We start from the raw sequence: 13,486 nt of genomic DNA on the forward strand, positions 1-13,486 counted from the left end.
TCCTATCCTACACACGAGGGACAATTTACAAAACCCAATTCACCTACAAAGCTGCACATCTTCGGAATGTGGGAGCACCTGGAGAAAACCCACGCGGTTACAGGGAAAACGTACAAACTCTGTACAGACAGCACCCAAAGTCAGGATCGAACCCAGGTCTCTCGTGCTGCAAGGAGCAACTCTACCACTGTATTACTGTGCTGCGCTAAGCCTTTCGCATCCCTGTACTTGTCCAAATGCCTTTTATATGTTGTTATTGTATCTGCCTCAACTACTTCCTCTGGCTGCTAGTTCCAAGTACCCACCACCATCCTGGTGAAATAGTTGCCCCTCAGGTTCCTATTAAATCTTTCCCCTATCACCTTAAACCTATGCCCTCTGGTTCTTCATTCCCCTACTCTCCAAAAACAACCCAGTACATTCACACTATCGATTCCCCTCGTGATTTTATACACCTCTATAAGAGGACAATAGCCAATAGGTGCAGCCAGCACTGCCACTCAATGTGATCATGGCTGATCATCCACAATCAGTACCCCGTTCCTGCCTTCTCCCCATATCCCCTGACTCTGATATCTTTGAGAGCCCTATCTAGCTCTCTCTTGAAAGTACCCAGAGAACCGGCCTCCGCCGGCCGCCCTCTGAGGTAGAGAATTCCACAGACTCACAACTCTCTGTGAGAAAAAGTGTTTCCTCGTCTCCGTTCTAAATGGCTTATCCCTTATTCTTAAACTGTGGCTCCTGGTTCTGGCCCAGCCCTCTGCTGTACTCACTCTATACTCAGAACTGTGTAGCTGGACATAGTGCGAACTCCATCATCAAGTTCGCCGACGACACCACTGTTGCGGGACGAATCACTGATGGGGAAGAGTCAGAGTATAGAAGTGAGATCGACCGATTGACAAAATGGTGCCAGCACAATAACCTGGCTCAACAAACACCAGCAAAGCCAAGGAACTGATTGTGGACTTTGGAAGGGGTAGGATAGGGACCCACAATCCCGTTAATATCAACGGAAAGAGTCAAGAACTTCAAATTCCTGGGCTTGAATATTTCCGAAGATCTTTACTGGTCCCTGCACACTGATGCAATTATTATTATTAAATTTAAACATGATATCGTTTCAGAGTACCAATGGAGTGTGGTCGGAGGGTTGGAGACTTTCCATTTAAATAAAATAGATCTTCTGGCGATTAATGTGGTAAAAGCAATCAGCCGATGGGCGGAACGGGACAAATGAATAGAATCTAACATTGGTAGCCCAAAAATTGCAGTAATAGGATGAAGTTGTAAATTAATACCTAAAACTACAGAAATAGTATCAAAGATTTCTTCTCAATATTTTCCAAAAGTGGGCAGGACCAAAACATATGGGTCAGTGAGGCCACTTCAGAGTTACATCTGTCACAGGTAGGATTTATATGACCATAAAAACAAGCTAACTTATCTTTTGACATATGAACTCCGTGAACCACCTTGAATTGTATCAAAGCGTGTCTTGCACACATTGAGGAAGTATTAACTAATTGAAGAATCCTCTCCCATTTCTCTATACATAGAGACATTTAGAGTTCTCTTTCCCAGTCATTCTTAATTTTATCAAATGTATCTATTTGTGATTTCAAAATCAACTCATAAATAGTCGTTATTAAGCCTTTCTGATAAGGGTTCAAATGTAAATTTTCCAAAATTTCGGTTTGGTATGGTAATATAAAAAAGGGTAGAGAAGCCTTCAAAAAATGTCTAATTTGTAAATATCTAAAAAAGTGTGAGTTAGGTAAATTATATTTATTGGAGAGTTGTTCAAAAGAACCATCGAAAAACAAATCATGAAAAGCTACTAATCCCTTCCTCTTCCATAACAGAAAGGCTTGATCAGTACTAGAAGGTTGGAAGAGAAAATTAGATATGATAGGACTTGATAAGATAAAATCATTCAATCCAAAAAACTTACGAAATTGAAACCATATTCGGAATGTATGTCTTATTATTGGATTAGTCATATATTTATTCAATCTCGTAATTGTAAAAGTTAACGAGGATCCTAGAATAGAAGTGAATGATAGCCCTTGCATAAAATCATGTTCAAGATTTATCCATCCTGGGCATTGGGTATCTTCTAAATCTTTTGTCTAAAACGTTAAATAACGAACATTAACTGCCCAAGAGTAGAATATAAGGTTTGGCAATGCCAAACCACCGTCTTTTTTTGATTTCTGTAAGTATTTTTTACTTAGTCTGGAGTTTTTATTCTGCCATATATATGAAGAAATTTTGGAGTCAATAATATCAAAGAAAGATTTAGCAATAAAAATTGGTATCATCTGAAATAAATACAAATATTTAGGTAAGATAAACATTTTAGTAGCATTGAATCGGCCGATTAAAGATAAGGACATTGGTGACCATTTAGTAAACTGTTGTTTGATATGGTCAATTAAAGGCGTAAAATTAGCTTTAACTAAATCCTTGTGTTTCTTGGTAATCTTAATACCTAAATAAGTAAAACATTCGGTAGTCAATCTATAACCATATAACCATATAACCATATAACAATTACAGCACGGAAACAGGCCATCTTGGCCCTACAAGTCCGTGCCGAACAACTTTTTTCCCCTTAGTCCCACCTGCCTGCACTCATACCATAACCCTCCATTCCCTTCTCATCCATATGCCTATCCAATCTAAATGGAAACTGTCCATTATTCGAAACTAGATTGTTTAATGGAAAAAGCCCACTCTTACTAAGATTTAGTTTATAACCAGAAAAACTACTAAATTGATTAAGTAGTGCTACTATTGCCGGAAAAGATTTCCCAGGATTGGAAATGAATAATAACAGATCATCTGTATCTTATTCCCGCGGACAATACCAAATATATTAGGGGATTCCCTAGTAGCGGTGGCCAAAGGTTCCAAAGCAATATAAAACAGTAAAGGACAAAGGACAGCCCTGTCTAGTACCTCGAAAGAGCCTGAAAAAAGGGGATTACTGATTATTGGTAAGTACAGAAGCCCGAGGTATATGATATTTCAGCTTGATCCAAGAAATACATTTTGGACCAATCTTAAAGTTTTCAAGTGTATTGAATAAGTATTCCCATCCTACTCTTTCAAATGCCTTCTCAGCATCAAGTGAAATGACACATTCTGGTGTTTTATTTGACGCTGTATATATGATATTCATTAATCTCCTAACGTTAAAGTATGAGTAACGATTTTTAATTATAAGAATCTCAGTGGGACCGGCCCCGCGCGACCATACGATGCCCGTGCGCCTCAACGCGACCACGAGGTTGCGTAATTTGCGTGTCTAGGACACGTAAGTGGGACAGGCCTTTTAAACTATGGCACCTGGTTCTGGACTCCCCCAACATCGGGAACATGTTCCCTGCCTCCAGCATGTCCAAACACTTAAAAATCTTATAGGTTTCAATAAGATATCCTCTCATCCTCCATTCTCTCAGCATATGACAGTCCCGCCATCACGGGAATTAACCTGTAAACCTACACTGCACACCCTCAATAGCAAGAATGTTCTTCCTCAAATTAGGGGACCAATACTCCAGGTGTGGTCTCACTAGGGCCCTATACAACTGCAGAAGGACATATTTGCTCTTATACTCAACACCTCTTGTTTTTAAGGCCAAGATGTCATTTGCTTTCTTCACTGCCTGCTGTACCTGCATGCTTACTTTCATTGACTGATGAACAAGGACCGTTGTACTTCCCCTTTTCCCAACTTGACACCATTTAGATAGTTATCTGCCTTCCAGTTTTTGCTACTAAAGTGGATAACCTCACATTTATCCACATTAAACTACATCTGCCGTGCATCTGCCCACTCACCCAACCTGTCCAAGTCATCCTGAAGTCTCATAGCACCCTCCTCACAGTTCACACTGCCACCCAGCTTTGTGTCATCTGCATTTACCTGAATTTAACTCCAATATCCAATTCCCGAATCACTTGCCAGTGATCAAGATTATCCAGGAATAGGCATGTTTGGTAAGGTTGCAGATGGCATTACAATAGATGGCATCATAGACATTGAAGATTGTTATCAAGTAATTCTTGGTAACCAACGTCAATGTCTACGATACCATCTATTTTAAATGCTATCTGAAAACATGCCTTTACATTCTTATCCAAATCGTTGATTTCTGCCTTATCTTTACCATGGATGTCAAGTCCCTTTACATTTCCATTCCCCATCAGGAAGGTCTCAAGGTTCTTCCTCCAACGGGGACCCAATCTATTTCCCTCTATTAACATACTCCACCGTCTGGTGGGATTTGTCCTCACCCTCAACAACTTTGCTTTTGATTCCTCTCACTCTCTTGAAGTTACAGGTGTAGCCATGGGCACTCGCATGGACCCCAGCTCTGCCTGCCTTTTTGTCAGTTAAGTCCTTTTTCAGGCGTACACTGGCCCCATCCCCCAACTCTTTCTCCGCTACATCGACGACTGTATCGGACCAGTCATGGATTTCATTAACTACACCATTATCTTTCTACCCTGCCCTCAAATTCACCTGGACTATCTCTGACATCTTTCTCCCCTTTCTGGATCTCTCTGTCTCCATCACAGGGGATAGACAATTGACTGGCTTCTACTATAAACCTACTGCCTCCCAAAGTTATCTGGACTACACTTCCTCCCACCATGCCTCTTGCAAAGTTACCATTCCCTGCTCTCAATTCCACCGTCTCCACCACATCTTCTCTTAAGTTGAGGCTTTCCATTCAAGGACATCCGAGATGTCCTCTTTCTTTAGTGAATATGATTTCCCCTCTTCTGTCTTAGATGGATCCCTCACATGCATCTCCTCTGTGTCCCGTGCTCCCCCCCCCCCCCCCCCCCCCCCCCCCCCCCCCCCCAGACAGAACAAGGAGATAGTGCCCCTGGCCCTCACCTTTCACCCCACCAGCCTCCACATCCAACACATCATCCTCCAACATTTTCATCACCTCCAACGTGATCCCACCGCTAATCCCATCTTCCCATCTCCACCCCTTTCTGCCTTCCACAGAGACCGCACCCTCAGCAACTCCTGGATTCACTCATCCCATCTCACTTAAAACACCCCCTCCCCAGGTACGTTTCTCTGCAAATGCAGGAGATACAACACCTGATCTTGCACCTCCTCACTTGCCTCCATTCTGGAACCCAAGCAGTCCTTCCAGATGAGACAGAGGCTCACAAGCACATCGTCTAACTGCATCTGGTGTTCCCGATGTGTGCTCCTGTATATCAGCAAGACCAAGTATAGGCTCGGCGACCGTTTCGCTGAACACTTGCACTTAGTCCGCCAGGTCCTACTGGACCTCCTGGTTGCTAAAAATTTTAACTCTGCATCTCATTCTCATGCTGATCTTTTCTTCCTGGGTCTTTTCCATTGCCATTGTAAGGCCACATGCAAACTGGAGGAACACCACCTCATATTCTGCTTAGGTAGCTTGAAACCTAACAGTAGAACATTTAATTCTTCAATTTTACATAACCTACTTTCAGGAGCCGACAACAGTGCAGCAGTAGAGCTGCTACCTCACAGCGCCAGAGACCCAGGTTCGATCCTGACTTCGCTTGGTGTCTGTGTTGAGTTTGTACGTTCTCCCTGTGACCATGTGGGTTTTCTCCTGGTGGTCCAGTTTCCTCCCACATTCCAAAGACGTGCAAGTTTGTAGGTTAATTGGCTTCTGTAAATTGCTCCTCGTGTGGAAGGTGGGATAACAGAACTAGTGTGCGGGTGATCAATAGTCAGCGCACACTTGATGAGTTGAAGGGCTTGTTTCCACTCTGTATCTCTAAAATCGAACAACACCCCTCCTCTTCTCTCCCTCTCCTCCCTTTCCCTGTGCCCCACCTGGACTCCTATTTCTTCCCACCCCCATCTCCTACATTCCTTCATCTATCTTCACAAGTTGCAACTCTTCAATCAGTCTGTCTCGCACCTCTAATTTAATCTCTTGCCAACAACCTGCCTATCAGATCCAAAAAGGGAAAATGATAGCCCGTACTTACCAAATGTTTCTGTACAATCTGTAACCGAGAAAATGCCCTCAACCTGAAATTAAAAACAAAATAAATTGATCAACTGCAGAAATTGAACCAGAGATTTGCATTACTGTTGATAATTGGAGGTTCCTTGTCCGATAGGGACAGATTTTTGAATGTCAGACAAAAATATCAAGGGATACAGAGCTAATGGCTAGGGCCAAGGTTAAGAACGGATAATCACCACCTAACAGAATTGTTTGGCTCACTTGAGGCTGAACTACCTAGTTCCTTCCATTTCACTTCAATGATCCCAAGGCTGTGTTAGAGTTAATGGGGAATATATAAATTGATAAATAAGTGGCAAATTGATAAATAAGTGGCAAAAACAAAATGGTTCACATTTATGTAACACTGCTCACAAGGAATTTAGGAATACAAAGCACTTTACAGACAGTTAGAATTTTCCACCAATGGTACTGTTGAGATGCAGCTGTGCAGCCAATTTTTACGGAGCAATTTTTACGGAGCACACTGATAAAGCTAAAATAATCTATTTGTCTGATAGATAGATCGTGCTCAAGGCACCTGTTAGAACAACCTTGCTACTCTTCAAAACAAATAGTTTAATTTAGAGATACAGCATGCAAACAGGCCCTTCAGCCCACCAACTCCATGCCGACCCCGTACACTAGTTCCATCCTACGCACTAGGGACAGTTTACAGATGCCAATTAACCCACAAACCGGCACACCTTTGGAATGTGGAAGGAAACCGGAGCACCTGTAGAAAACTCATATGGTGGCAGAGAGAACATACCGACAGCACTCGTAGTCAAGATCAAATCAGGATCTCTGGCACTATAATGATACAATCTACCCATACGCCACTGAGCCATAATTAACACTAAATTGTAAAACGGGGTTACTCTAACAGTGTTGTTATACTTCAATGGATTTTGGTACAGATATTGCAATTGTCAGGAGTGGAACCCAGAACTACAAATTTCAGACTGAGATGAGAATGTGCTGGGCTAGTTGGTTTTTTTTTTGGTTTTTTTGGTTTTGTTTTTTTGTTTTGTTTATTTTATTAGAAGTTAATACAGTACAAAACAGTACATTGGAACCTAATTTTAGGTACCAACTATGTAATACCGTAATCCATTCTATGTACAACCTCTAGTTTTATGTTATGAGAAGGAAGTAAGCAAGACAAGAAAAAGAAAACAATAGAAAGAGGAAAAAGTGGAAAAATAGATGGTAGAGAGTAGAAAAACGTGAAGTGTGTATATAAAAAATAAAAAAGAAAAAGAAAAAGTGGTAAGTAGAAATAGAAGAGGCGGCCCCTTAAAAGAGAATTTTTCAAATCTGTATTCGGAGATGTAGATCTATCCGCGTCATGAACTGAAATCAGCAATCTTTACGGTACCGCTGCATCACATGATTCCAAAAAGTCGATGAAAGGAGACCAACTCCTTAAGAATTGGTCATATTTATCTATTAGTCGGAGTCTCATTTCTTCAAGGCGTGCTATGTCCATCATATTCCTAATCCACATTTTAACAGTTGGTATGGTTGTATTTTTCCAAAATTTAAGTATCAATTTCTTTCCAATTATTAACCCATATTTAAAAAAAACCATTTGGTCTTTATTTAAATTGGTAACTTATCCTATTATTCCAAATATAATCCATTCCGTTTTGGGTTCTATTCTTGACTTGAAAAGATTTGTAAATATATCAAATATATCACTCCAAAATTTATTCAACTTTGTACATCCTACAAATGAATGTGTTATATCAGCACATATTTGAAACAAACATTTATCGCATCTGGGAGAGACGTTTGGATAAAATTTATTCAACCTCGTTTTTGAATAATATAGTCTATGTAATAATTTGAATTGAATTAAATGATGTCTTGCATTAATAGAACAGTTATATGTATTCATCAAATACTTTTCCCATCTATCCTTCGAGATCTTTATCATTAGCTCATGTTCCCACTTCATACATATCCCCTACTTTCCTAATCCCCAGTCTATCCCATTGTTGATATGTGTTGTCGATGAGAGAAGGTTTGAATGCGGGGTTGTTCAATAGTGGGATTAGTACTGATACATTATTTAATTTCAAGGATACTTTTATTTGTTTCCAAATTCTTATTATATTGTGAATAATTGGGTTCTTCTTATATATTATACTATTCAATTTTATCGGTGAGAGCAGGATCGTTCCTATATCGTGTGGATAGCACTCCTCTTTCTCCATTCTTATCCACTCCAACTGCTGAGTGGAACTATCCAGCCAGTACATTATGTTCTTAATATGCACTGCCCAGTAGTAATACATAAAGTCAGGTAATGATAAACCCCCAACTTCTTTAGATTTGCACAAATGCTTTCGTTGAATTCTATGTGTTCTGTAGTCACATATAAAATTAGTGATAGTGGAATCTAGTTTTTTGAAAAAATATTTTGGAATATATATTGGGATCACTTGAAACAAATATATTAATTGTGGTAAGAAAGTCATTTTTATAGCGTTAATTCTACCTATCAATGAGAGCGGAAGCGTTTTCGAAAATGTAATCGTATCATTCAGTTTATTTAATAATGGTATAAAATTGGCACTAAATAATGATTTGTGTCTTCTCGTAATTTGAATACCCAGATACTTGAATTTTTCTGTTGCAATTTTGAAGGGGAATTTTAGTAAGTGTCTCGAATCCTGTGGTTTTAAAGACATAATTTTGCTTTTATTCCAATTTATTCTATATCCTGAAAAAGAGCCAAATTCCTCAATTAGTGTTAATAAGGTGGGTATACTCGTTTGTGTATTAGTAATATATAAAAGGATATCATCAGCATATAATGAAATTTTATTCTTTGAGTCCTTGGTGTTATATCCGTGAATATTCGGGTGATTTCTAATCCTTTTGGCCAGCGGTTCTATCATAAGGGCAAATAGCAATGGTGATAAGGCACACCCTTGCCTATTACCCCTTGATAAGTAAAATTTTGGAGATAGCGTATTGTTAGTTAATATTCTTGCCGTAGGTCTATCGTAAAGTAGTTTAACCCATCTAATAAAATTCTCTCCCGTATTAAATTTTTGGAGTACCTTGTATAAATACTGCCATTCTACTTGATCAAATGCCTTCTCTGCATCCAGCGTGACAACTGAAATATCTTCATTGTCCTCATTATGAGAGTACATTATATTGAAAAGCCTTCTCAAATTATTAAATTATTGTCTTTTGGGTATAAATCCCGTTTGATCCGTATTTATTAAATTGTTAATATAATTATTTAGCCTTCTAGCTAGAATCTTTGCTAAAATTTTCTGATCCGTATTTAGAAGTGAAATAGCTCTATAAGAACCCGGTTCATCTAAATCTTTATCTTTTTTTGGTATAAGCGTTATTGTTGCTTCTGCTAGGGTTTCTGGTAGTTTATTTTCAGTATAAGCCTGCATGTATAAATTGAATAATCTTGGTATAATTGACTCCTGAAATCTTTTATAAAATTCATTACTAGTCCTGGGGTCTTCCCATTTTTCAGTGAGTTTATTATTTGTTTTATTTCTTCACTAGTAATCCGCGCTCCTAATTGCTCTTGTTCTAAACTATCCAATTTTGGGAGCTTGCAATTATCTAAAAAATTTGTAATTTTACTTACATCTGTATTTATTTTAGATGTATATAAATTATGATAAAATTGGGCAAACCTCTTATTAATATCCTTAGGCAATGTTAGAAACTCACCCTTATCCGATTTAATTTTAGTAATAGTTTTTTCTTTTTCTTGTTGCTTCAGTTGCCTCGCAAGTAGTTTATGTGGCTTATCCCCAAATTCGAAGTGTGCTTGTTTTGTAATTTGGAATAATCTGGGCAAGTTGTTTAAAAAAAAAATTAGATATGATAGTGGATTGAGTAGGCTGCGACTCTATTCCTTGGTGCGCAGGAGAATGAGCGTTGTTTATATAGAGGTGTATAAGTTCATGAGAGGAATAGATCGGGTAGATGCACAGAGTCTCTTGCGCAGAGTAGGTGAATCGAGGACTAGAGGACATAGGTTTAAGGTGAAGGGGGAAAGATTTAATGGGAATCCGAGGGGTAACTTTTTCACACAAAGAGTGGTGGGTGTGTGGAACAAGCTGCCGGAGGAGGTAGTTGAAGCTGGGACTATCCCAACATTTAAGAAACAGTTAGACAGGTACATGGATAGGACAGGTTTGGAGGGATATGATCCAAATACGGACAGGTGGGACTAGTGTAGCTGGGACATGTTGGCTGGTATGAGCAAGTTGGGCCAAAGGCCTATTTCCACACTGTATCACTCTATAACATTTAACAGGCTATTAAGCATGTGGCTATGCGGGGAATGGAAGGATATGGATCACATGCAGGCAGAGGGGACTCGATGGGCTGAATGGCCTAATTTTGCTCCTATGTCTCAATCCCATTCTCCTGCCTTCTCCCATAATCTTAGATCTTCTTCCTAATCAAGAACCTATCAATTTCCGCTTTAAAAATACCCCAAGAATTGGCTTCCACCACTATCTGTGGCAATAATTCCAGATTCCCTATGTCTCCATGCACCTATCTACTAGAAGGCTTACCTCGTAAACCCAGCATTCACTTCCCCCTTACATAGCTCTCTCCAGACATTCTGCTTCCAAATCCTTGTTATGGATGGTTGTATTTAACATGACCATGGCAGAAAACCAGAAGAAGGATGGCAAAACCTTGTTCCTAAATGTTCCTCCCCCTACAATCAGCCTGAAGAAGGGTCCTGACCAGAAACATCATCTATCCATTTTCTCCAGAGATGTTGCCTGACCTGCTGAGTTACTCCAGCATTTGGTGTCTATCCTAAATTGTGTCTATCCTGGCTGTATTTTCTACCACTTTGGCATCCCAGCCACCCGACCCAGTACAGTGTGACTCTGTTCACTAAATCACACCTTGCATCAATGTCCCACTCCTCAGACACGCTCTTCTTTGGATAACTCAGCTTGCTCTGCATCTCACCAATCTTTATCTTATCCACCCAAGTACATTGAAAATTGCTTCGCCCATCCCACACCCCATTTAATCTCTGCACCAAATGTTTTTTTGCCCCGTGATATGAACCATTCGAACAGATCCACTCCCTTCCTTTCTTCCATTATTCATCTTGGCCACACCTGTCGAAAAGTCCTCACCATTCTCATTAAATTCAACTGATACAAATGCAACTGACAACTCCTTTTGCTATCTACTGCCAAATATGAATTTCTCAATTAACAATTCACCTCGCAAAACTGAAGAAAGAATCATATCAAGTCCCACCACACAATAAAGTATTATTTATAAACACACATCAAGGAAGCTGAACATCCTCCAATTTGATTGTGGGGCCACTCGCAATTCCTTCCTGCTCCTTCGCCAAAGTTTTATTTCATAGTCCAGACACTTGCATAGGCTGAATATATGTAAACATGCTGTTTGATACAAAGGTGAGTTTCAAACTCACAGATCTCATCCCCAACTTTATTCTTCCCACACTCCATGATACAGAATATCCCTAATGCCACAAGAACCAACATCCATATTTATGCACATTCAATTTCTTCTGTGTCTTCTTGCTGTTTTCCTGAAGGTCATCGTTGATTAACTCCTGACTTAAAACTCGGTTGGCCATATTGTCTTATAAATACCCTATTTGTCCATCAACTTCATCCTCATTTATATACATTCTGTTTCAATTACTCCACATGTGGAACCGTCACACATTGTGTTGCTATTCTTTGGAATAGTAAAGGGTGTGATGCAAGATGCACAGAGGTGTTGGAATTTGAGGGTACATGATATGTGCGTCCTAGGATCCCAACCCACTAAAGGTTCCGTGGTAATTGAAAAGTTGCAAGTGCAGTATTTTGGAAATTGAAAAGAAGGGTCGCTGGCACATGCCAATGGCAGGTACATTTTAGACTATGGGCGTACTAGAGAAAATGGGTGTAACAACAATAGATGATATGTAATAAGAAATGCAAAAAAGAAAAAATCGTGTCCCTTATTAATATTTCTCACTTAGGTCACACTGAAGTTAGCACTGCCTGCCCTTAAAGGGACTGTTTACATGTAGGAAGGAACTGTAGATGCCGGTTTAAACCGAAAATAGACACACACAAAAATCTGGAGTAACTCAGTGGGACAGGCAGCATCTCTGGAGAGAAGGAATGGGTGACGTTTCGGGTCGAGACCCTTCTTCCGACTGCAATGTTAACAAAGCTCGAAATATGACCGCAATGCACTTGAGACGGGGATCAATCGTGACAGTGCAGCATTTTTTAGCAACATTCCCAGCACTGCATAGATCTTGCAGCGATAAATACCCTTCAACAACCAGCGACCCACCTGAGCCAAGGACCAAAGCCCCAGACACTCATCCCGAAACTGCTACACAACGTTCCAAACTTTACCCAGAGATTCCACTCGCCGCTGTCAACGTCACGCTCACTCTGACATCATCTCGCTCGCCGGCCACTCGCTCCTCCCAGATCCTGCCCTGTTCCTGCCCACTACAGCGCCCCCTAGGCGCAGGATGAATTACAACCATGGCGAGGAGATTTTTTTTTATCATTAAAAAATTGCACATCATTTCCAATGACAAACAGCTGAAAACTTTGAAATGGAAGCAAGAAAGCAATAACATTAGTAGGAGAATTGGCCTCTGTAAAATTTCCTCTTATGTCTATGTAGTGGATGAGACAGAATATCATGAGCATAGCATTAATGGCACAGAGTCACACAGCAAGGAAATATGCCCTTTGGCCCAACCTTCCCACGCCAACCAAGATGCCGCATCTACACTCGTCCCACCTGCCTGCATTTGATCCATATCCCTCCAAACCTTTCGGATCTGTATATCTGTCCAAATATCTTTTAAATGTTTAGTTGTAGTGCTCCAGGCTCATTGGTCTATTAGTATGAATTCCACTTTGGGAGAAAAATTACTTATTATGCGAGAGGTCCCAAGTTCAAACCCTAGATGAGCCCGTTTAAAATGGGTGCGGCACAGTGGCAGAGCGGTAGTATTGCTGCCTTACAGCACCAGACACCCTGGTTCAATCCTGACTACATGTGATGTCTGTAAGGAGTTTGTACGTTCTCCCCGTGACCTCGGGAGTTTTCTCCGGGTGTCCACACTCCAAAAAGATGCAGGTTTGTAGGTTAATTTGCTTCAGTAAAAATTGTAAATTGTCCCTCATGTGTGTAGGATTGTACTAGTGTACAGTGATCGCTGGTCAGCGAGGACTCGCTGGGTCGAAGTGCCTGTTTCCACACTATTTCCAAACAAAAAAAATTGTTATTGTAATTTTAATTTATTATATTATATTTGTGTTGTTAACTGTACGGTATTATTGTTATTGCTACTAATTATATTATTATTGTTGCATAAGATTTTTGTGAGTCAGTTTTACCCCACATTATGTTCAAGAAGG

At 40.1% G+C, this 13,486-nt stretch overlaps 1 protein-coding gene across 2 annotated transcripts in view; it reads right to left on the reverse strand.

Annotated features, from left to right (window-relative positions):
- The window catches only part of hibch (3-hydroxyisobutyryl-CoA hydrolase), a 139,387-nt gene extending 126,772 nt beyond the window's left edge, over positions 1-12,615 (reverse strand). The window contains exons 1-2 of one of the 2 annotated variants that reach the window (XM_055637766.1): positions 12,464-12,615; positions 6,025-6,067 (exon numbers count right to left, since the gene is read on the reverse strand). In XM_055637766.1, coding sequence (XP_055493741.1) covers positions 6,025-6,067; positions 12,464-12,600 — 180 coding nt within the window. In that variant the 5' untranslated portion in view covers positions 12,601-12,615. Of the gene's footprint in view, positions 1-6,024; positions 6,068-12,398 lie in introns of both variants that reach the window. The other variant, XM_055637767.1, reaches the window with a different exon arrangement.
- Positions 12,616-13,486: the final 871 nt, after the last annotated feature.

The sequence above is a fragment of the Leucoraja erinacea genome, chromosome 7 (genome assembly GCF_028641065.1).
Source record: "Leucoraja erinacea ecotype New England chromosome 7, Leri_hhj_1, whole genome shotgun sequence".
Classification (NCBI taxonomy): domain Eukaryota; kingdom Metazoa; phylum Chordata; class Chondrichthyes; order Rajiformes; family Rajidae; genus Leucoraja; species Leucoraja erinaceus.